Raw genomic sequence first — 25,353 nt, forward strand, 5'->3', positions numbered from 1 at the left:
TCGGTGCTGGAGGCTCCATTATTCTCTATGTGGAGTGCGGCTCTGTGGGTGGAGGTCGGTGCTGGAGGCCCCATTATTCTCTATGTGGAGTGCGGCTCTGTGGGTGGAGGTCGGTGCTGGAGGCCCCATTATTCTCTATGTGGAGTGCGGCTCTGTGGGTGAAGGTCGGTGCTGGAGGCTCCATTATTCTCTATGTGGAGTGCGGCTCTGCGGGTTGAGGTCGGTGCTGGAGGCTCCATTAATCTCTATGTGGAGTGCGGCTCTGTAGGTGGAGGTCGGTGCTGGAGGCTCCATTATTCTCTATGTGGAGTGCGGCTCTGTGGGTGGAGGTCGGTGCTGGAGGCTCCATTATTCTCTGTGGAGTGCGGCTCTGTGGGTGGAGGTCGGTGCTGGAGGCCCCATTATTCTCTATGTGGAGTGCGGCTCTGTGGGTGAAGGTCGGTGCTGGAGGCTCCATTATTCTCTATGTGGAGTGCGGCTCTGCGGGTTGAGGTCGGTGCTGGAGGCTCCATTATTCTCTATGTGGAGTGCGGCTCTGTGGGTGGAGGTCGGTGCTGGAGGCCCCATTATTCTCTATGTGGAGTGCGGCTCTGAGGGTGGAGGTCGGTGCTGGAGGCCCCATTATTCTCTATGTGGAGTGCGGCTCTGCGGGTGGAGGTCGGTGCTGGAGGCTCCATTATTCTCTATGTGGAGTGCGGCTCTGCGGGTGGAGGTCGGTGCTGGAGGCCCCATTATTCTCTATGTGGAGTGCGGCTCTGCGGGTGGAGGTCGGTGCTGGAGGCTCCATTATTCTCTATGTGGAGTGCGGCTCTGCGGGTGGAGGTCGGTGCTGGAGGCTCCATTATTCTCTATGTGGATTGTGGCTCTGTGGGTGGAGGTCGGTGCTGGAGGCTCCATTATTCTCTATGTGGATTGTGGCTCTGCGGGTGGAGGTCGGTGCTGGAGGCTCCATTATTCTCTATGTGGAGTGCGGCTCTGCGGGTGGAGGTCGGTGCTGGAGGCCCCATTATTCTCTATGTGGAGTGCGGCTCTGCGGGTGGAGGTCGGTGCTGGAGGCTCCATTATTCTCTATGTGGAGTGCGGCTCTGCGGGTGGAGGTCGGTGCTGGAGGCTCCATTATTCTCTATGTGGAGTGCGGCTCTGCGGGTGGAGGGTCCACACCAGAACTGTAGCAGGTAAAGACCCCAATATCCACAGGTGTCCCTTCTAATTGGGGGGAAACTATCATCTAATAATCCTCGGACTGTTCTGACGAACACAGTAAAGTGCCCCTTTATGGAGGTGACAGAAAGTCTGTTTAGTCTCTTTAGCTCCATAGTATCAGCTCTAATCCAATGGGGAGAGAGCGATTTACCCTGAAGAGTCACAGATTGTGGGGTTGTTATAAAATGTTATATTTAGGGGGTTTGTGTTGTCTCCTTATAAGAATCACAATGGTTTTGTTCCTTTTCTGCTGATTGATACAAACGACCCAACTATGAAAGACGGGAACCAAGGAAACATGTATTACTCTCATAGTACGGGGCCTCACACAGTATTGATGGGAAACCTTCATATAGACGGCCGGTGGTGATGGAGTCAGTGACCGACTCTGGACAAATATGTTTCTAGAGCTGTAGTAGAAGATGAAGATGTCGTCCTCATCATGAAGTAGTTATTTCTCCTGTCGCGTGTAATGAATATCTCCTGCAGTATTGCTAATGCCGATTCCAGTGTCGGTAAATGAGACGAGAATTAGTGTTATGGAAGATGAGTCTATGAGGAACGTATTCAGCTGCCGACTCCGAGGAAGAAACTGCTTGTTGTCTGTGGCCTAAATATATAGGTTTTATTAGTAGATGTAAAGAAGAAAACTAAATACTGTAAAATAACAAAAATACCATTGCTGCTTGGGTTCCCGTCAGTCTCTGTATTTTCTGTTCAGACCTAACAAACTTATGATTCTTAAAGCCAATCAGTCACCAAAACTGTAAGTAACATCGCCAGTGATTGGGAGCTTGGAGGAGAGGTCTTAGGCTACGTTCACATTAGCGTCGCGTCGCTGTTGCGTCGGCGACGCAGCGGCGACGCAGCGGCGACGCGCCCCTATGTTTAACATAGGGGACGCGTGCGTCTTTTTGCACGCGTTTTCCGACACGTGCGTCGTTTTAGACGCTAGCGTCGGACGCAAGAAAACGCTACAAGTTGCATTTTTCTTGCGTCCGATTTCGTCAAAAAACGACGCACGCGTCGCAAAACGCGCGCGCTTGCGCGCGTTTTTCCGTGCGTCGCGCGTTGCGTCGCCGACGCAGGGCGGCGCAACGCTAGTGTGAACGTAGCCTTACTCAGCAATTCAACTTATCTTCCAGTCCATACAAGACTATAGAATACAACATCTACAAGTTCTACCTTCTTATGTTTCCCCTTATTATCTACAGGAATTTTATGATGTTACATCGACTCGTCTTCTTCTCATTCAGGTCTCTACACTATCGGATCCTCTCAGTGAAGATCTTCTATATAAGAGAATTTTCCTAATTTACCCATCAATCATTGATATGGATAGAGACAAGATGGCGGAGAGGATATTACACCTCACCCTAGAGATCCTCTTCCAGCTTACTGGAGAGGTAAGAGATTCTGACGACGTCACATTTCATCATTCTTATCTATGGGAATAACAGATGGACATAACTGCAGAGGTGAGGACTCTGGAAATATCTGTAGTGAGGTTTATTAATGTGTCTCTCCATAACCAGGATTACACAGTAGTGAAGAAGACCTCTAGTGAGCGCTGTCAGAACCCTGTGTCTGAGGGATGGGGAAGACCCCTGAGCCCAATCACGGGGCCTCCACCTCACCCCATGATACATGAGGACATCAATGACCAGAAGATCCTAGAACTCCTCTACAAGATGATTGAGCTGCTGACTGGAGAGGTGACACTGCTGGGAATGCTGGGACATTATACAGTAACACTATGAAGGGATCGGGGGATGACGGTATCATTGTATGTGTCAGGTTCCTATAAGGTGTCAGGATGTCGCCGTCTATTTCTCCATGGAGGAGTGGGAGTATTTAGAAGGACACAAAAATCTGTACAAGGACATCATGATGGAGGTTCCCCAGCACCTCACATCACCAGGTAATAGACAGGACTAAATACACACGGCCTGTAACTATCTGTATGTAAAGAATGAATTCAGTCCCTGTATGTGTTTCCTCCAGATCTATCCAGTAAGAGGACAACACCAGAGAGATGTCCCCGTCCTCTTCTTCCACAGGACTGTAAACAGGAAGATCCCAATGTTCCTCAGAATCATCAGGTAGATGGAGAGAAGGAGTCATGAGATCTCCCCTGTGATGTGTAGACAACTGTGAACGTTTTGTGCTCGGTCTTGTTTTATCCACCAGTATTATATGGTTTTTTTTATTATCGCTGACAGCACCCACTGAGAGAGGGGATCCGCCCCTGGAACAGGAAACCTACATATAGAAAGGGGTGGTCCCCCTTTCCTCCTCAGCTGGTTTCCTGTTCCTGTGGGAACCTGCAGAGGAAACGTTACCTGGGCCTGTGCATGCCGCCTGTGCGGTGTCTGGGGAACAGCAGGGGCTGTGGCACCAGAAGCAGTGTCGGGAGAGCTCTGCCTGTCAGACTCCCTCCTCATCTGATGGTGAATGATGTGAGGCCAGGATCCGGGAGAGGCCTTCCTGGTTCACGCGGAACGTGGTGCGGTAGGAACAGACCGCCACTCATCTTGTGGAGCGGGATGCGTGCATCGGCTGCAGTGCTCTACCATCGGGCAGTGCTTCCAGGTTTCGGCCCACGCATTCGTACTGCCCATTCAGCATTCCTGAACTAAAATTGCTTGGTTTCACTTCCGGGGGTCAGGGGAGGCTTGTTCTGGAGATGGACTGGCTGTAAGTATAAGATCCGGCGGCCTCCTGCTGCCAATGTGTCCCAAAGATGTCCTCTCCAGGAGAATCTGAGGTGCACTCACAGGTGGTGGAAGTGCAGCTGCACAGCAATCCCAAGAGCAGCAGTGGGCGCTCCAGAGATGGTGACTCCACTGACAAAAGGGTACGGAGTAAGGGAGCTGAACCTTCTAGAACTCGTGCTGTGCCTCCGCTTCCAGAACCGGTACCATATCACAGCTTTACTGGGTGAGTGTTACATGACTCTGCCTACTAAGCTGATTCACCTTCTTTCTGTGTACCTCCCTATCAGGCTAAGAAAACTACAAAAGCCAAGCACAAAGAATGTGCCTTGTGCTCTCAACCCCTTACTGACCTCTATCTTAAAGGACTGTGTCAGAGTTGTATCAGCCAGACTTTAGAGGAGTCCTCGGTTAGATCTGCTGATATACGATTAATGATAAGAGAGGAACTTCAGTCCTTAGGAAACATAAGTCCAAAGCAAGGAGTTTTACCCCTGTCTCCAGTTCTGCTTCCGGTACCGTCCAGGCAGGATCCTCTGTTGCTTCTGATTCATTATCATCTGGTGAAGAAGGGCTATCTTGTTTTCCCATAGAGAGTATGGATAACTTGGTGAAATCAGTTAGAAATACCATGGGGCTTTCAGAGGCGACAGAGGCTAGATCTACGCAGGAAATTGTTAGAAAAAGAGACGTGCTTTCCCAGTTTTTGGTGCGGTGAAGGATTTGGTCAGGAAGGAATGGAGCAAGCAGGGACAGCGCGAGGGTTCCTCTCTTCATCTTCCAGGAAGATGTATCCCTTTGTCCCTTTGAAGTTGATGACCTGACAGCTTGGTCCAAGGTGGACTCTGCAGTGGCCTCGACTTCTAGGCATTCTGTGCTGCCTGTAGAAGATTCTGGAGTCTTATCTGACCCTCTAGGCTGCAAAGCAGAGACATTACTTAAAAGATCATGGGAGTCCTGCACCTGAGCCTTTAGACCGGCTATATCCAGCACATGTATAGCAAGGTCAGTGCTTGTTTGGGTGGACCAGCTGGAGGAACAGATCAAGAAAGGATTGTCTAGAGAGAGGCTTTTTACCTCTATTCCATTGATCAGGGGAACTACAGCATATCTAGCTGATGCTTCTGTGGACTCCCTACGCCTGGTGGCAAAGTCAGCTGGTCTTGTTAATTCTGCTTGTCGTTCCTTATGGCTGAAGGGCTGGAAGGGGGATGTGCAATCAAAGTCTAAATTGTGCACAATTCCATGCCAGGGTGAGTTCCTGTTTGGCAACGTGCTCGATGAGATCCTCACCAAGGTGGGAGAGAGAAAGAAGGGGTTCCCTAACAAGTCTGTTCTGTCCTACAGGAGGGCCTTCAGAAAGGGACCATTCGGTAGGAGGAGGCCTTATGAAAACCGAGATCGCTGGGATACAAAGGAGACCAAACAAAAAGGTGCCCTTTTTAGCGGATCTTCTTCCAGGAAGAGTAATAAATTCCATTGACCATGACCCTCCTGTTAAAATTCTTTTGCCACAGATGGCGGGAGATCACTTCTAATCCCTGGACCCTGGGCTTAGTAACATCAGGGTTGAAGCTAGAGTTTCTTTGTATCCCCCCCGGATTCCTTTGTCATGACCTCTCTTAGGGTGTGTGTACACTGTCTGGATTTACGGCGCTTTGGATGGAGCGGAAAACCCTCTCCGCCCAAAGTGCCGCCCCCTTCTGAACGCGCGGTGATTCTGGATGTGTTCATTGCACACATCCGAAATCTCCGCACCCTATGCATAGGGCCCTGTGATTTACCTTGCGGCGACGGAGCCTATATACTCTAAGGAGTACATATATCTGCGAGAGTCTGCCCGGTTCACTCAGTGATACTTGGGGTATATATTCCATAATCACTTCCCATTTATCTTCCTCTATCCTACCCAATTCCTCCTCCCATTTCCCCTGTGCTCTAATAGGATAATTATTTAAAAAAGCATGCATTAGATCCTTATAAATGCCCGACACTACCCCTTTTGTTCCCCCCTCTGCGCAGACATAATCAATCAATATATCCTTGTGAATCTCCATATTCATCGTCTTGCTCTGAGTAACATAAGCATGCCGAAACTGCCCATATTGAAATCTGCAGACCTCCAGTAGACCATAATCCTGCAACCTTCCAAAGGGCACTAGTCCCTGCACGTCCTGCATCTGAACCATGTACTCTATTCCCAGTCTCATCCAATTTTTAAATTCTCCCATTTTAACAAATTCCGGTAGAGTCTCGTTTTGCCATATGGGGGAAAAATTTGTCAAGAGCTCCAAACCCCTAATCTTTTTAATTGCCTCCCAGACTTTATGCATCAGCTCTAAAGTAGGATACACCAAACCCATCTTCCTGAAACGTCCTGCCTTCAACCCCTGAACCAAGGGATCCCTCCCCATCACCTGGACCTAGAGATTCCACACCTTATATGTGAGGAGAGCGGTCCTACATTATATAGACAGACCTCATCCCTGAAGGCAGAGTAGGGCCCTGTTTGTGTCTTTTCAGGGCCACAGGAAGGGTTTTGGAGTCACAAAGATCACTTTATCACATTGGATCAGAGATACAATCTGTCCGGCCTACTCAGCAAAGGGTGAAGGTCCTCCGGATGGAATAAGGGCATATTCGTCACGGGCTATGACATCCTCTTGGGCTGAGAAGGCGGACGTCTCAATTGATCTGATTTGTAATGCTGCAACATGGTTTTCACCATCTACCTTTTACCACTAGACTCGATTTGTCATCATCTTCGGACTTGGTTTTCAGGAGATCTGTCCTCAATGCGGTGGTCCCTCCCAGATGATGGTTCTCTGAAAGTCTCTCAGTGGGTGCTGTCGTGGCGAGAATAAAAAAACCGGATTACTTACCGGTAATTGTATTTTATGGAGTCCACGACAGCACCCACTCACTTCCCTCCCTTTAGTAGCACATACTAGAGATGTGTATGTAACTCACTCCGGGTGATGGTAGTATATATTGAGGTATATGTTTATACATATCGTGCGGTTTTTATGAAGATGTTCTATTGTTTTCTTGGTGGTTTCTCTTGTACTCTGTAATCTAACTGAGGAGGCGAGGGGGACCGCTCCTTTTTATCTGTAGGTTTCCTGTTCCTGGGGGCGGATCTCCTCTCTCAGTGGGTGCTGTCGTGGACTCCATAAAATACAATTACCGGTAAGTAATCCGGTTTATATTTGTGTAATGAGAACGGTGGAGATGGCAGGATTAGAGCTGATCATAGATGTGACTTCTCCATCTGTCTGTGACTTTTACAATATTTGTTTCAGGGTGAAGATCTGACCCATATTAATACTACAGAGACATATGTGAGGGATGATGAGTGGTGTAAAGAGGAGATTCCTACATATGACTACCCAGGTGAGTAGTGACCACTAAATACAGAGAAGTCACAGATTCTTCTCAGTCACCGGCTGTGGCTGTTTTATCGGTGGTGTTGTCCGGCTGTATTACCATGATCACCATTTTGCCTCTAGACCACAACATTCTCCTCCATCCAAAACTCTTCAAATTACTTTGGTCATTAAAAGCCCTTTTCTATAGAAAATATAGCCTGGAGGACCAACCTATACCCTGAAATTAGGAGACACTGACCGTAACCTGCCCAGGTCTGTAAACTCCAAAGCCAAATGACAGTGTACGTAGAATGTGCTGACAAGTTAGAAAACGTGAAGAAAAATATAATGATGGGCCTGTAAGGGAAAGCGGAGGGTAATGATGCTGTTGGCTTCCTAGAACCCTGAGATCTTATTGGATGAATCTTCCTTCTCTTCCTTCTGTGCTGCTGAATGTGCTCATATGGTCCCTACAAGACCAGGTCCAGCCTTTCTGGCCAAACTTCACTTTTATGATCACCAACATTGAATGTGCAGTGAGGCCAAGTGTGAATCTCTGTACTGTAACAACAGAGTTTCTCTTTATACTGAATTTTCAATTTCTTTTAAAAATGAATAACTTCATAGAGGATTGTGATAAACTTCTTAAAAGACATTACACCTGTGCCATGATATATCTCTAAGCTGTGCGTGGCTGATGGCTGTAATATACATTTATTCACGCGTGAAAACCAACCACAACTACAACCCAGACAGCCGAGAAAGTGCACCCACACAGAAGATCAATTAAAAAATAGCCTTTATTTGTGGTGACAATTGGCACATAAGATAAAAATAATTAATGGTACGCGAATATAACAGGACAATAAAAAAGTATGTTAAAAACAAATAGGATATAAATAGATGACCTCAAGAAGAATTATTAATGGATATATATTTCATGTGGTAACAGCCCCCAAAAAATAAATTAATGAATAGTTGATATAGAAAAAATCCAACAAAAAAATATATAAAAAGTGCACTAAAAAATATAACACCTTCATGACCATGGGATTTTTCATTTTTCCGTGTTCGTTTTTCACTCCCCTCCTTCCCAGAGCCATAACTTTTTTATTTTTCCGTCAATTTGGCCATATGAGGGCTTATTTTTTGCGGGACGAGTTGTACTTTTGAACGACATCATTGGTTTTAGCATATCGTGTACTAGAAAACGGGAAAAAAATTCCAAGTATGGTGAAATTGCAAAAAAAGTGCAATCCCACACTTGTTTTTTGTTTGGCTTTTTTGCTAGGTTCACTAAATGCTAAAACTGACTTGACATTATGATTCTCCAGGTCAGTACGAGTTCATAGACACCTAACATGACTAGGTTATTTTTTAACTAAGTGGTGAAAAAAAAATCCAAACTTTACTAAAAAAAAAAAAAAAAAAAAAAAAAAAAAATTGCGCCATTTTCCGATACTCGTAGCGTCTCCATTTTTCGTGATCTGGGGTCGATTGAGGGCTTATTTTTTGCGTGCCGAGATGACGTTTTTAATGATAGCATTTCGGTGCAGATACGTTCTTTTGATCGCCCGTTATTGCATTTTAATGCAATGTCGCGGCGACCAAAAAAACGTAATTCTGGTGTTTCGAATTTTTTTCCCGCTAGAGGTCTCAAGGACCTCTATGGTTACAATGGAGATGCATCGCCGACCCCCGATCATGTGACGGGGGTCGGCGATGACGTCATTTCCGGCCGCCCGGCCGGAAGCGGTAGTTAAATGCCGCTGTCTGCGTTTGACAGCGGCATTTAACTAGTTAATAGGTGCGGGCAGATCGCGATTCTGCCCGCGCCTATTACGGGCACATGTCAGCTGTTCAAAACAGCTGACATGTCCCGGCTTTGGTGCGGGCTCACCGCGGAGCCCTGCATCAAAGCAGGGGATCTGACCTTGGACGTACTATCCCGTCCAAGGTCAGATAGGGGTTAATTTCCAAGTTAAAAAATAAATTAAATATTATTTAAAGTAAGTGCAAAAAATACAAAAAATATATATATGTGTACTACCGCAAGACAAAACACACATTTGTGGAATGAAATTAATTATAACAAAGTGCAAAAGTGCTGAACAGAACCACTATATAGAGGCATCTGCAGGGCATACAATGTGCCACAATCAGGTAATTGAGCAACACCATAAAAGTGCAATGTGCTAATGAAAAATGACCATACAGATCACAAGAGGCAATGTCACTCCACAATATACCTTATTCAAGGGGTCACCAGGTCCCGCTATCACGCACCCCGACGCGCGTTTCAGAATCTCTTCCTTCGTCAGGGGGTGGCAATTGTGTATTACTGGGGCTTTATATATCCGCATCGCATCCATTGCGGTGACCCCGGCATAAATGGCGCATGCGCCGTCAGAGAGACCCGGAAGTCCAAGCGCCGTTGCCATGCGACAGCACGCACAGGAACGGAGTACCTGGCGTTGCTAAGTCACCATGACGCGGACGCTGGGGCTCCAGGCATCAGACCACGCAGGCGCACTGCTCGAGGTGTCGCAAGGGAGGGGGGAAAAAGGCAAGATAAAAATATACAAGAAAAGGGGAATCAATATATGGCGGACAATAGATAATATGAAAAAAAGGAGGAGAAAAAGGGGAATCAGTCTATGGCGACCAATTAATATATATAAACATAAAATAGTTATAGGCTGCACCATGCTGAAACTCGGGGACACAAAAAAGAGGGGAGGAGTAGGAATAAAACACAAAATATAAACAAATGACATTTATAATTAATAGCACCTTACTCTTATATATTTGATAAATATAGTGAATCAAAAAATATTACATAAATACCGAACAATATTACATAAATTATAATCGAGTACATGTGAATCACATCCTAAATTATGACAAAATGAAAATGAGATAGATATGTATAAATGAAAAATCAAGAAAAAAATATATACAGAAAGAAAATAAAAATAAAAGAATATATAATAAAGAAAATATATGATAATCATATAGAAAATCCGCACAATAATCCATTTTCTCCGTAGGAATGCAGCAAGTCCGGAACATCGAAGACACACAAGGCCAATCATACTCCGTCCGAACCGGAACACACAGCTGTCCACTCCGCATGGCCGATGGAACATCTCCACACAGTCGACTTCGAGACACAAGCTAAAGATCTCAAAGAGAGATTTCTCGAACATGGATATAGTAGACGTTCTATTAAAAAGGGATATAACCGTGCTAAAAATATCACTAGACATCAAGCCTTGTATGGTCAGCGTATCCCCAAATCCAATCAGGTAGTCAGATATATTACTAGATACCATGGACAGAATGAGCTCATGAGATCATGTTTGTCTAAATCCTGGGGAATCCTTAAAGCAGACCCTGTTTTGGCACGATATATTGGTGATAAACCAAGTATTACGTACAGGAGATCCCAAAATCTAAAAGACCACTTGGTCAAGAGCCATTATGCCCACAATTCAGTCTTGCCTTCCTTTTTAATGAATGCGAAACAAGTAGTAGGTTGTAGGCCTTGTGGCAAATGCGTGGCTTGTCCTAACATAGATAGAGCGCAGGTCTTTTGTAACTCTAAAGGGACAATGACGTATGACATTAAACAAGCCATAACTTGTACAACTAAGACCGTCATTTATTATGCCACATGCCCATGCTCACTGGTTTATGTGGGCATGACTACCCGTCAATTAAAAGTAAGGGTCCGAGAACATGTGCTGGGGATTATAGCCGCAAAGGGCGTTGATGATATATCCCTGCTGAAGACCATCCCCAAGCACTTTAAAATCAAACATAATTGTGACGCATCACTTCTGAGAGTAAAAGGCATAGATGGAATTAGACCTAATGAGAGAGGAGGAAAATAAGTACTACACTGGCACAAATTGAGACCAAGTGGATCTGGACACTAAACACAGTGTCCCCTGACGGGTTGAATGAAAATCTGAGCTTTGCCCCTTTTTTATAACACCACCGTTTTATAGTAATATTTTATCCTTTTATTTTTTCGCTTTTGTATATTATATGTGGCTTTTTATTAACTTTTTATTCTTATATATTTTTTAGCATATCATACTTACATGTATTTGGCCGGACTGTGTAGAGATGTTCCATCGGCCATGCGGAGTGGACAGCTGTATGTTCCGGTTCGGACGGAGTATGATTGGCCTTGTGTGTCTTCGATGTTCTGGACTTGCTGCATTCCTACGGAGAAAATGGATTATTGTGCGGATTTTCTATATGATTATCATATATTTTCTTTATTATATATTCTTATAATTTTTATTTTCTATTTTCTTTCTGTATATATTTTTTTCTTGATTTTTTTCATTTTTGATTTTTCATTTATACATATCTATCTCATTCGAAGTTTTGAACAGCTGACATGTGCAAGGAACAGCCGTGGGTGGATTCGCGATCCACCCTCAGCTATTAACCCGTTAAATGCTGCTGCCAAACGCCGACAGCAGCATTTAACATGCAATCGCGCCAGAAATCTGCCCATCGGTGACCCCCATCACGTGATCACAGGTCACCAATGGGTTTGCATGACAACCAGAGGTCTCTTGTATTCCTCTATGATTGTCACTGCCGGCTTGCTGTGAGTGCCGCCACATGGTGAGCGCTCATATCAAGTGAGTAATTCTGCTACATCCAGGTGATCTGATCATCGCTTGTATGTAGCTGAGCCAATTGGGTTATGGCAGCTTCTAGTCTTCCATGGAGGCTATTGAGGCATGCGAAAAGTAAAAAAAAAAGAAGAAAGTTTTTAAAAATATAAAAAAGTATAAAAGTTCAAATCACCCCCGTTTGCCCTAATTAAAATAAAATAATAAAAAATCAAACATATTTGATATCACAACGTTCAGAATCACCCGATATATCAATATTAAAAAAGAATTAACCTGATCGCTAAACAGCGTAGCCAGAAAAAAAGTAAAAATGCCAGAAATACGTTTTTTTGCTCACCACAACATTGCATTAAAATGCAATAACTGGCGATCAAAACATCGTATCTGCACCAAAATGGTATAATTAAAAACGTCAGCTCGGTGTGCAAAAAATCAGCCCTTACCCAACCCATGATCACGAAAAACGGAGAATCTACGGGTAACGGAAAATGGCGCAATTTATTTTTTTTTAACAAAGTTTGGATTTTTTTTTCTCCACGTAGATAAAAATGAACCTAGACATGTTTGGTGTCTATGAATTCATAATAACCTGGAGAATCATAATGGCAGGTCAGTTTTAGTATTTAATGAACATAGTAAAAAATCCAAACAATAAACTGTGGGATTGCACTTTTTTGTAATTTCACAGCACTTGGAATTTTGTTTCCGTTTTCCAGTACACGATATGTTAAAATTAAGCTCTCACTCAAAAATACAACTAAACCCGCAAAAAAAACAAGTCCTCACATGGCAATATTTCTGAAAAAAATAGTTATGGCTCTGGGAAGAAGGGGAGAAAAAAATGAAAATGCAAAACCAAAAATACCTCTGGTCGTTAAGGGGTTAAAAAAAGGTCTCCATACCCTTTTCCCTTATCACATGTCAGAACTGCACTATTATGCTGTATGCACACAATGCGTTTTCTCTGTGTTTTTTTACGTGTGTAAATGCTCCAAAAACGCAATGGAATACTAAAGCAAGGGAATTCAATGACAATCCTGAAGTGTTGTGCACATTATTAGTAAATTTCCATCCGTATTTCCAGCGTTTTCTTTGCTGCAGCATGTCAATTCTTTTTGCGTTTCTGCATCACTTTTGACTCACGGACTTCAATTGAGTCAGTGAAATCTGCAGCAAAAACACAGGTGTATAAAGGTTTGCTGATTTGCTGCCAAAAACGCAGCAAATTGTCAAAGGGAAATGTCAGAAAGAGGAAGAGTGTGTGGGCAGAGAATGTGTGTGTGTCTCTGTGTGTGGGTGGAGAATATGTCCGTGTGTGTGTACTCATGCGACGTGTATACCCAGGCGTTATCTGATTGGACTACTACTCTCATCTGGCTACATCTTTTGACAGGAGGTAATCGCTCCCGCAGTGTATCACTGAGCCGCCATGAGAGTTCACTGGAGTTAATCAGCTGATCAGCTCCGGTGCTCTCACTTAAGGCATCGCTGCGTGGGAAAGTTCTCACACAGCGGTAGTGCCATAAGTGAGAGCATCGGAGCTGATGAACTCCAGTGAAGTTTCACGGCAGCGCAGTGATACACTGTGGGAATAATTACCTCCTGTCACTGTATCACCAGAGGCCGGGTAGAGCAGTCACATCTCCTGATGTGACTGTTCTATTCGTGAGATCCCCATGGGACACTCAGTATTAAATGGACTACGGTGGACAGGATAGTATTATATGTTGGTTTATTATTTTTGATTGTTTGCAGGTGACAAGGGAGTTGGAGATTAGGCTTTCAGTAAGTATGATAAATTTTGATTCAATAAAGGAGTCTATGTGATTATTTCAAATAAAGGACTTTATTCTGGGTGTCTGTTTTATACAATATCACTATGGTTAGTAATGGATAGGTGTCTTATAGGTCTTATAGATGCCTCCCCATTACCAACCTGTGGGCTTGATGTCACCTGATAATACAAAGGTGACATCAACCCCACAAATGTTAACTCCACTTGCCACTGCTACAAGGCAAGTGGGAAGAGCGAGGCTAAGTGCCAGAATTGGCGCATCTATAAGATGCAGCATTTCTGGGGTGGCTGAGAGTTGTTGTTTCTAGCCTGGGGGGGATGCCAATATCCATGGCCTCTTCCCAGGCTATTAATATCAGCCCACAGCTGTCTTCCTAGCCTTTGCTGGTTCGATTTTATAGGGGGAGCCCATGTAAAAAAATTTCTGGGGTTTCCCTGTAAACTAGCCAGTAAAGGCTATAAGTAAACAGCTGTGAGCTGATATTAATACTCGTAGACTGCGAACCTTTGGCTATTGACTCCTTGCCAGAATATTAATATCAGCTGTCTGCTTTTCCTCTGCTGTTTATGAAAATTATGCGAAAGCCCAGGCAATTTTTTTTAAATATTTTGAAATGTAAACAGATATTACATTTCACGCAATAATTGATAATTGATTTTTTGTTACAGCATATGTATGTTAATTAAGTTACTGCTCCTACATAGGCTGGTGTGTGTGTCTTTATTTAACCCCTTCATGACCCAGCCTATTTTAACCCCTTTACCCCCAAGGGTGGTTTGCACGTTATGGACCGGGCCAATTTTTACAATTCTGACCACTGTCCCTTTATGAGGTTATAACTCTGGAACGCTTCAACGGATCCCGGTGATTCTGACATTGTTTTCTCGTGACATATTGTACTTCATGATAGTGGTAAAATTTCTTTGATATTACCTGCGTTTATTTGTGAAAAAAACGGAAATTTGGCGAAAATTATGAAAATTTCGCAATTTTCCAACTTTGAATTTTTATGCAATTAAATCACAGAGATATGTCACACAAAATACTTAATACGTAACATTTCCCACATGTCTACTTTACATCAGCACAATTTTGGAACCAAAATTTTTTTTTGTTAGGGAGTTATAAGGGTTAAAAGTTGACCAGCAATTTCTCATTTTTACAACACCATTTTATTTTAGGGACCACATCTCATTTGAAGTCATTTTGAGGGGTCTATATGATAGAAAATACCCAAGTGTGACACCATTCTAAAAACTGCACCCCTCAAGGTTCTCAAAACCACATTCAAAAAGTTTATTAACCCTTCAGGTGCTTCACAGGAATTTTTGGAATGTTTAAATAAAAATTAACATTTAACTTTTTTTCACAAAAAATTTACTTCAGCTCCAATTTGTTTTATTTTACCAAGGGTTACAGGAGAAAATGGACCCCAAACATTGTTGTACAATTTGTCCTGAGTACGCTGATACCCCATATGTGGGGGTTAACCACAGTTTGGGCGCATGGCAGAGCTCGGAAGGGAAGGAGCGCCATTTGACTTTTCAATGCAAAATTGACAGGAATTGAGATGGGACGCCATGTTGCGTTTGGAGAGCCACTGATGTGCCTAAACATTGAAACCCCCCACAAGTGACACCATTTTGGAAAGTAGACCCCCTAAGGAACTTATCTAGAGGTGTGGTGAGCACTTTGACCCACCAAGTGCTTCACAGAAGTTTATAATGCAGAGCCGTAAAAATAAAACAAAAATTTTTTCCCACAAAAATAATTTTTTAGCCCCCAGTTTTGTATTTTCCTGAGGGTAACAGGAGAAATTGGACCCCAAAAGTTGTTGTGCAACTTGTCCTGAGTGCGCTGATACCCCATAAGTGGGGGGAACCACTGTTTGGGCGCATGGGAGGGCTCGGAAGGGAAGGAGCGCCATTTGGAATACAGACTTAGATGGAATGGTCTGCAGGCGTCACATTGTGTTTGCAGAGCCCCTGGTGTGCCTAAACAGTAGAAACCCCCCACAAGTGACCCCATATTGGAAACTAGACCCCCCAAGGAACTTATCTAGATGTGTTGTGAGAACTTTGAGCCCCCAAGTATTTCACTACAGTTTATAACGCAGAGCCGTGAAAATAAAAAATCTTTTTTTCCCACAAAAATTATTTTTTAGCCCCCAGTTTTGTATTTTCCCAAGGGTAACAGGAGAAATTGGACCCCAAAAGTTGTTGCCCAATTTGTCCTGAGTACGCTGATACCCCATATGTTGGGGTAAACTCCTGTTTGGGCACACGGGAGAGCTCGGAAGGGAAGGAGCACTGTTTTACTTTTTCAATGCAGAATTGGATGGAATTGAGATCGGTCGCCATGTCGCGTTTGGAGATCCCTCTGATGTGCCTAAACAGTGGAAACCCCCCAATTATAACTGAAACCCTAATCCAAACACACCCCTAACCCTAATCCCAACAGTAACCCTAACCACACCTCTAACCCAGACACACCCCTAACCCTAATCCCAACCCTATTCCCAACCGTAAATGTAATCCAAACCCTAACCCTAACTTTAGCCCCAACCCTAACTGTAGCCTTAACCCTAGCCCTAACCCTAGCCCTAACCCTAGCCCCAACCCTAACCCTAGCCCTAACCCTAACCCTAGTCCCAGCCCTAGCCCTAACCCTAGCCCTAACCCTAGCCCTAACCCTAATGGGAAAATGGAAATAAATACATTTTTTTCATTTACTTTTATAGCGGGTTTTTTAGCGGATTTTTATGATTGGCAGCCGTCACACACTGAAAGACGCTTTTTATTGCAAAAAATAGTTTTTGCGTTACCACATTTTGAGAGCTATAATTTTTCCATATTTGAGTCCACAGAGTCATGTGAGGTCTTGTTTTTTGCGAGACGAGTTGATGTTTTTATTGGTAACATTTTCGGGCACGTGACATTTTTTGATCGCTTTTTATTCCGATTTTTGTGAGGCAGAATGACCAAAAACCAGCTATTCATGAATTTCTTTTGGGGGAGGCGTTTATACCGTTCCGCGTTTGGTAAAATTGATAAAGCAGTTTTATTCTTCGGTTCAGTACGATTACAGCGACACCTCATTTATATCATTTTTTTTATGTTTTGGCGCTTTTATACGATAAAAACTATTTTATAGAAAAAAATAATTATTTTTGCATCGCTTTATTCTGAGGACTATAACTTTTTTATTTTTTTGCTGATGTTGCTGTATGGTGGCTCATTTTTTGCGGGACAAGATGACGCTTTCAGCGGTACCATGGTTATTTATATCCGTCTTCTTGATCGCGTGTTATTCCACTTTTTGTTTGGCGGTATGATAATAAAGCGTTGTTTTTTGCCTCGTTTTTTTTTTTTTTCTTACGGTGTTTACTGAAGGGGTTAACTAGTGGGCCAGTTTTATAGGTCGGGTCGTTACGGACGCGGCGATACTAAATATGTGTACTTTTATTTATTTTATTTTTTTATTTAGATAAAGAAATGTATTTATGGGAATAATTTTTTTTTTTTCATTATTTAGGATTTTTTTTTTTTTTTTTACACACTTGGAAATTTTTTTTTTTACTTTTTTACTTTGTCCCAGGGGGGGACAATACAGATCGGTGATCTGCCAGTTTGCACAGCACTCTGACAGATCACCGATCTGTCTGAGAGCAGTGCAGCGTTACCAAGTGCCTGCTCTGAGCAGGCACTTGGTAAGCCACCTCCCTCCCTGCAGGACCCGGATCCGCGGCCATCTTGGATCCGGGACTTACTGCAGGGAGGGAGGTAGGAGACCCCCGGAGCAACGCGATCACATCGCGTTGCTGCGGGGGTCTCAGGGAAGCCCGCAGGGAGCCCCCTCCCTGCGCGACGCTTCCCTATACCGCCGGCACATCGCGATCATCTTTGATCGCGGTGTGCCGGGGGTTAATGTGCCGGGGGCGGTCCGTGACCGCTCCTGGCACATAGTGCCGGATGTCAGCTGCGATAAGCAGCTGACACCCGGCCGCGATCGGCGGCGCTCCCCCCGTGAGCGCGGCCGATCGCGCTGGACGTAATATTCCGTCCTTGGGAATTAAGGCCCACCCCACATGGACTGAATATTACGTCCAATGGCAGAAAGGGGTTAACCTTAATGACCTGGCTGTTTTTTTGCAATTCTGACCAGTGTACCTTTATGAGGTAATAACTCAGGAACGCTTCAACGAATCCTAGCGGTTCTGAGATTGTTTTTTCGTGACCTATTGGGCTTCATGTTAGTGGTAAATTTAGGTCGATAATTTTTGCGTTTATTTGTGAAAAAAATGGAAATTTGGCTAAAATTTTGAAAATTTCGCAATTTTTAAATTTTACTCTGTTAACCTTTGTCAGGCTGCATAATTTTACAACGTTAACAGGCTGCAGAGGTACAATTGTACCTTCATATATATTTTATTGAAATTTGGCCAAAACTGCAGAGATGTCATGAAATTTCAGCCCTCTACGGCTTTTCGAAAAAAAAAGTTATTGCAATTTTAAAACGGAATAGTTACAATTGTACCTACTCAGCCGGACGAAAGTTAAACGAGAGGGTTATGTGACACAAAATAGTTAATAAATAACATTACCCACATGTCTACTTTACATCGGCACAATTTTGGAAACAAAATTTTTTTTTGCTAGGAAGTTTAACTTTTCAGTCACAAAAATGATGTTTTAGCAACAATTTTTTTATTTTCCCAAAGGTAAAAAGGGAAACTGGACCCCAAACGTTATTGTACAATTTGTCCTGACTACGCCGATACCCCGTATATGGGGGGGCAACCACTGTTTGGGTGCACGACAGGGCTTGGAAGGGAAGGAGCGCCATTTGACTTTTTGAATGAAAAATTAGCTCCAATCGTTAGTGGACACCATTTCGCGTTTAGAGAGCCCCTGTGTGCCTAAACATTGGAGCTCCCCCACATATGACCCCATTTTGGAAACTAGACCCCCCCCAAGGAACTTATCTAGTTATGTGGTGAGCACTTTGAACCCCCAAGTGATTCACAGAAGTTTACAACGCAGAGCCGTTTCCTCAAAAATGATGTTTTAGCAAGCAATTTTTATTTTCACAAGCGTAACAGGAGAAATTGGACCCCAATAATTGTTGCCCAGTTTGTCCTGAGTATGCTGGTACCCCATATGGTAAACCACTGTTTGGGCGCACGTCAGGGCTCGGAAGGGAGGGAGCACCATTTGACTTTGAATGCAAGATTGGCTGGAATCAATGGTGGCGCCATGTTGCGTTTGGAGACCCCTGATGTGCCTAAACAGTGGAAACCCCTCAATTCTAACTTCAACACTAACCCCAACACACCCCTAACCCTAATCCCAACTGTAGCCATAACCCTAATCACAACCCTAATCCCAACCCTAACCCTAATCGTAACCCTAATCCCAACCCTAATCCTAACCCTAATCCCAACCCTAACCCTAACACACCCCTAACCATAACCCTAACCAGTCTAATCTTAACCCTATTTCCAACCCTAGCCCTAATTCCAACCCTAACCCTAAGGCTATGTGCCCACGTTGCGGATTCGTGTGAGATTTTTCCGCACCATTTTTGAAAAATCCGCAGATAAAAGGCACTGCGTTTTACCTGCGGATTTACCGCGGATATCCAGTGTTTTTTGTGCGGATTTCACTTGTGGATTCCTATTGAGGAACAGATGTAAAATGCTGCGGAATCCACTCAAAGAATTGACATGCTGCGGAAAATACAACACAGCGTTTCCGCGTGGTATTTTCCGCACCATGGGCACAGCGGATCTGGTTTTCCATAGGTTTACGTGGTACCGTCAATCTGATGGAAAACTGCTACGAATCCGCAGCGGCGAATCTGCTGCGGATCCGCAGCCAAATACGCACCATGTGCACATAGCCTAATTCTAGCCCTAACCCTAAGGCTAGGTCCACACTTGCGTTGTGCAGTCCATTCAACAAATCCGTTAAACGGACTGCACTAACGCAAGTGCCGACTTTGGCACTGCGCTAGCGCAGATGGAGCATCTGCTAGCTCCATCTGCGCTAGCAGTGACGGACCCGGAAATGCTGCAGCCCGCATCTCGGGTACGTCACTCAATGACGGCACATCGCTAGCGCACGCCCATTGTGGGCGTGTGCTAGCGATGCATCCGCCATAGGAAGTAATGGCGGCGTTAACGGACTACGTTACACCGCGTTATGCCGCGGTGTAACGTAGTCCATTAAACGGGTCACACTAACGCAATGTGAAACCAGCCTAACCCTAGCCCTAACCCTAGTGGGGAAAAAAAATATTTTCTTTATTTTATTTTTGTCCCTACCTATGGGGGTGATAAAGGGGGGGGGTTTATTTATTATTTTTTTTATTTTGATCGCTGTGATAGATTCTATCACAGCGATCAAAATGTACTTGTAACAAATCTGCCGGCCGACAGATTCGGCGGACACACTGCGCATGCGCCCGCCATTTTCCAAGATGGAGGCGCCCATGGAGCAGACGGACGGACAGCGGGAGGGACACAGGAGGTCGGTAAGTATGATGGGGGGATTGGACAGTGGGGGGAGATCGGACTGCAGGGGGAGCGGATAGGAGGATGGAGGGGAGCGGAGGACAGCTAATGACCAGACGGAGGGGAGGAGATCGGTGGCAGTGGGGGGAGGCAGATCGCGATCTCCAGCAATGGCTGATGCTATTGCAGCATCGGCCATGGCTGGATTGTAATATTTCACCAATTTTCATTGGTGAAATATATTACTATCGCTCTGATTGAAAGTGAAACGTCACTTTCAACAGCCAATCAGAGCGATCATCGCCACGGGGGGGGCGAAGCCACCGCCCCTGAGCTCAAGTACAACTCTCCCTGTGCCTGCAGGTCGGGTGAAATTACAGTTAACCCTTTCACCCGGCCTGCAGGAGCGCAATCCGACCATGACACATATGCTGCGTCATAGGTCGGATTGGCACAGGTTTTCATGACGCATGCGGTGCGTCAAAGGTCGGGAAGGGGTTAATATTAATGAGCGTATCTGGCTGAAGAGGTTGAACAAGGAAATTACATCACAACTACTACTATTTTTTTAATATATCTTTATTTAGCACTTTGGATTCACAAAAATGCATAAAAACCGCGCGTATTGTAAGATGAGGAAAGGAGTACGACAGGAGCATATAGGTAATCAAAAAATAGCAAAACTTTATTATATCACATATATTACTACAAAAGTGTAAACAGTACCATCAAAATAGTATCAAAAAGTACGATGTGCAAGGATGATAAAAACCATGAGTGGGTATCCCCCCGGTGCGCACTGACTATGGGGCCAATACACTAGCTAAAGAGTAAAGAAGTGCTGCTATGGGTTATGTAGAGTATATACCAATACATCACCAGAGCCCAGTGGCATAAAAGTGAAATCAATTAAAGCAGCGCTTACCAGTGCACGATCCCAGAGCCAGGCGCACCGGGTGCGATCCACGAACGCAACCCCAACGCGCGTTTCGCCCACGAATTAGATAGCTTTATCAAGGGGAGATAGCGTTGTCTGGGTATGGCGTCATTAAATAAGGCCGGCCGGCCACCATGTGACACGTCACCTGTTATATCCCAGCCAATGGCAGCGGGATATGCGGCGCATGCGCGCGTCCCAAAAACCACGCGCCGCGTCGCAGAAAGCGTCACGCATCGCGAGGGCGCCTGGGACAGAACCCAGGACGCACGCGCGATGCGGAAGAGACGCCGCTGCGACGGGGGGCGGGCAGAGAGACACAGCGCATGCGCACCACCGCAATGTGCCGGCTCGATGATATAGGACCTCCTACTACTGTGGGCCCAATACCCGATCTTACAGGAGGAGGGGGCAGACACAGTATGGGATACGACACCAAAATACCGGCTCTCGGGAACTCTGTAACAGCATGTTTAAACAGTATATAAAAGAATCCGGCGGTGCGGTCCAAAAGTTGTCCAATCAAAGAGTATATAAGCCGCAACACACACTGGTCTCATAGAGTCGGTTGTATATTCAAGATGAGATGGTGGCGTTCCCAAGAGATTTAAGGAGGAGGTCCATTCCGGCCAATATGATGAAGCAGTAGAAATACCAATAACCCAGTCATTGCTACAAGAAACAAAAAGAAACAATAAACATATAAAAATAAGTGAAAATTAAAACATTAGTTAAAACCATAGCACGAAAAGGATCCCCTGTGGGGACCCACTCAGAGGGGGAGATGTAAAAAGGATGGAGGGGCAACAAGTGCATACAAGGAAAAGTCACATTGTAAATTAGAATAGATAGATGACAAACATCATCAGTAGCGTTATAAGTCTAAAAACAGAACAAGTGCCACATTAGGGCACCCGAACTGCAGACGGTTTAAAGAAAATTTAAAGAAAAGAGGAGAAACTTAGGGACTCATTCAGTCCTTTGGGTACCATGGTATCCACTCGAATGATCCAACCTGCTTCCCGCTGGGCAAGAGCTTTCTTATAATTACCACCCCTAGCTCCAAGGTGAATACTCTCGATGCCCCTGACCTGAAGAGACCCTGCGTCACAATTGTGAAATTGTTTAAAGTGGCAGGGGATCGTCTTCAGGTCAGAGGCATCGTCCAGAGCCCGTGCTGCCCGTATGTCCCTAACGTGTTCACGAACACGTACCCGTAGCTCCCTGGATGTAAGTCCAATATAAATTAGAGAACACCCACACGTGGCGTAGTAAACCACGTTGGATGTGCTACATGTGATGTGTTGCCTGATCGAGAATTCTCTACTGCCATCAGAGGATTTGAAAGTCGTGGCCCTCACAATATTCTCACATGCCAGGCAATGTCCGCATTGGAAAGAACCGAGCGACGGGCCCCTAGATCCAAAAGGGTTAACTATAGGGGGAACATAATGACTGCGTACCAGCAAGCTACTAAGGTTAGGAGATCTCTTAGCGGTCATCAGAGGGAAGTCACCCAGGGCACGGGCCAGAGAGGGTTCAGTCATCAAGACCGACCAGTGTTTCTTCAGTATGTTTCTCATGTTGGACCATTCATGATTATACGTTGCAATGAACCTGATTTTATCTGTGTCCATTTTCCCACCCCGTCCACTATCATTCTTATACAATAGGTCCCTACGAGGTGTCCTCCTGGCCCTCTCGAAGCCGCGTCTAATGCTTCTGCGGCTATATCCGCGATCCCTGAAGCGCCCTTCAAGGTCACTAGCCTGTGCAAAAAACCTGTCATCAGTAGAGCAGATCCGCCTCATTCTTAGGAACTGTCCGACCGGGATAGCCCCAATGGTGGTGGAATTGTGTGCAGAATCAGCATGCAAAAGAGCATTAACTGCAGTCGACTTCCTGAAGACGTCAGTCTGGATCCGACGTGTATCGTCGATCTCCAGCTTGACATCCAGGAAGTCGATCTGCTGAAGGTCAGAGTTATAAGTTAATCTGATATTGAAAGGGTTCTCATTGAGTTGACTCATAAAATCCTCGAGCTGCTGCGCCGTTCCCCCCCACAGAAACAGGACATCATCGATATATCTCAGCCAGCAAAGCACATGGTCCGCAGCCCGCACCCCTCCGTCGCCAAAAATGTATCTCTCCCATGAGCCCAGGAAGAGATTGGCGTACGAAGGGGCACAGGCTGCGCCCATGGCTGTGCCACGCCTCTGTAAGTAGAACCGATCCTTAAAGATGAAACAGTTGTGGGTCAGGACAAAGTGCAGCAGCTCGAGGATTAACTCACACATAGGGCCACCCAGGTCAGAGGTCCCCAAGAAGAGGCGGACTGCAGCCAAACCGTGTTCATGGTCAATGCACGTATACAATGTCTGCACATCGGCAGTGACCAGGAGGACGCCAGGGTCCACAAGGACGCTGTCAACCCGTGAGAGCACGTCCGTCGTGTCTCTGACATAAGATGGTAGTATCTCAACCAGTGGTTTGAGGTAGAAGTCGATGAATTTACAGATGGGATCACATAATCCCTCAATGCCAGACACGATCGGAAGCCCCGGTGACACGTCACCTGTTATATCCCAGCCAGTGGCAGCGGGATATGCGGCGCATGCGCGCGTCCCAAAAACCACGCGCCGCGTCGCAGAAAGCTGTGTCTCTCTGCCCGCCCCCCGTCGCAGCGGCGTCTCTTCCGCATCGCGCGTGCGTCCTGGGTTCTGTCCCAGGCGCCCTCGCGATGCGTGACGCTTTCTGCGACGCGGCGCGTGGTTTTTGGGACGCGCGCATGCCCGCAAATCCCGCTGCCATTGGCTGGGATATAACAGGTGACGTGTCACATGGTGGCCGGCCGGCCTTATTTAATGACGCCATACCCAGACAACGCTATCTCCCCTTCATAAAGCTATCTAATTCGTGGGCGAAACGCGCGTTGGGGGTTGCGTTCGTGGATCGCCCCCGGTGCGCCTGGCTCTGGGATCGTGCACTGGTAAGCGCTGCTTTAATTGATTTCACTTTTATGCCACTGGGCTCTGGTGATGTATTGGTATATACTCTACATAACCCATAGCAGCACTTCTTTACTCTTTAGCTAGTGTATTGGCCCCATAGTCAGTGCGCACCGGGGGGATACCCACTCATGGTTTTTATCATCCTTGCACATCGTACTTTTTGATACTATTTTGATGGTACGGTTTACACTTTTGTAGTAATATATGTGATATAATAAAGTTTTACTATTTTTTGATTACCTATATGCTCCTGTCGTACTCCTTTCCTCATAAGCTTTATGGAGTTGGTTTTTGTGTTTGGTGAGGGGTATTTTTGCACTATCTAGTGCTTTCAATTCCCCTCGTGTTTATATTATGTTGCCTGGTTTTGTTACCATTATTGTTTCTGTGTTTATCACAGCTTTCCACAGGCCTATTATGGACTTCAGGGCACGTGATTCTACGTGGCGTGCTCAAATCGATGATACTTTCAAGGATGGTTTTAACGGGGGTTTGGAGGGGTCGAGTGCTGACTTGCAGGAGACCATTGGGCGTTTTAAAGATCTCTTGAAAAAGAGGACTAAGGTTTGGTGGAACCATGCATATTTTGAGAAATATTTGGAGGGGGGTCTTATCCCTCGCGGACTGAGAATCCAGGTGTTTCCATCTTTTCCCATCACTGATGAAGATTTTAAAAATAAGTGGGAAGAGCTTTCAAACACCTGTTCTTTTGGCTTCATGACGCTATTGAAAGGCCTGGATTCCTCTAAGCTTGGGGAGATAGAAGCAGAGATCGAAGCTGTTCAAACGAAACTTAAAACAGATATGTCTGGGGATGCCATTAAAAAACTGAATGATGACATGGATATAGAACTGCAAAAATGGGTCAATGAGATTCAAGGTTTAAAGGCCAAAAAGTTTAAACGGGATGTGCAGGACAAACAGACCTCTAACGTCTATAGATGGCGGGGCTTGGACGATCGGTCACGCCCCCGTTTTAGAAACTTTTCAAGCTCTAGATCACGCTCCAGATCAACTAGGTCTAATGCTCCCTCTGAGGATAAGCACACCTCACGTATGGAAACCAGAGGTGAACAATCTGGAACTAATCCTCATGCCAAAAGGATTGTCACACGACAGGCATCCAAAGCTATGACTGCGGCCAGCAAG

At 45.2% G+C, this 25,353-nt stretch overlaps 1 protein-coding gene across 1 annotated transcript in view; it reads left to right on the top strand.

Moving 5' to 3' along the window:
- The first annotated feature begins 225 nt into the window (after window positions 1-225).
- LOC138663195 (zinc finger protein 773-like) overlaps window positions 226-25,353 on the top strand; it is a 189,208-nt gene continuing 164,080 nt past the window's right edge. Inside the window, exons 1-5 of the mRNA XM_069749350.1 lie at window positions 226-877; window positions 2,460-2,609; window positions 2,739-2,918; window positions 3,001-3,124; window positions 3,208-3,305. Coding sequence (XP_069605451.1) covers window positions 521-877; window positions 2,460-2,609; window positions 2,739-2,918; window positions 3,001-3,124; window positions 3,208-3,305 — 909 coding nt within the window. The 5' untranslated portion in view covers window positions 226-520. The remainder of the gene's footprint in view (window positions 878-2,459; window positions 2,610-2,738; window positions 2,919-3,000; window positions 3,125-3,207; window positions 3,306-25,353) is intronic.

The sequence above is a fragment of the Ranitomeya imitator genome, chromosome 2 (assembly GCF_032444005.1).
Source record: "Ranitomeya imitator isolate aRanImi1 chromosome 2, aRanImi1.pri, whole genome shotgun sequence".
Classification (NCBI taxonomy): domain Eukaryota; kingdom Metazoa; phylum Chordata; class Amphibia; order Anura; family Dendrobatidae; genus Ranitomeya; species Ranitomeya imitator.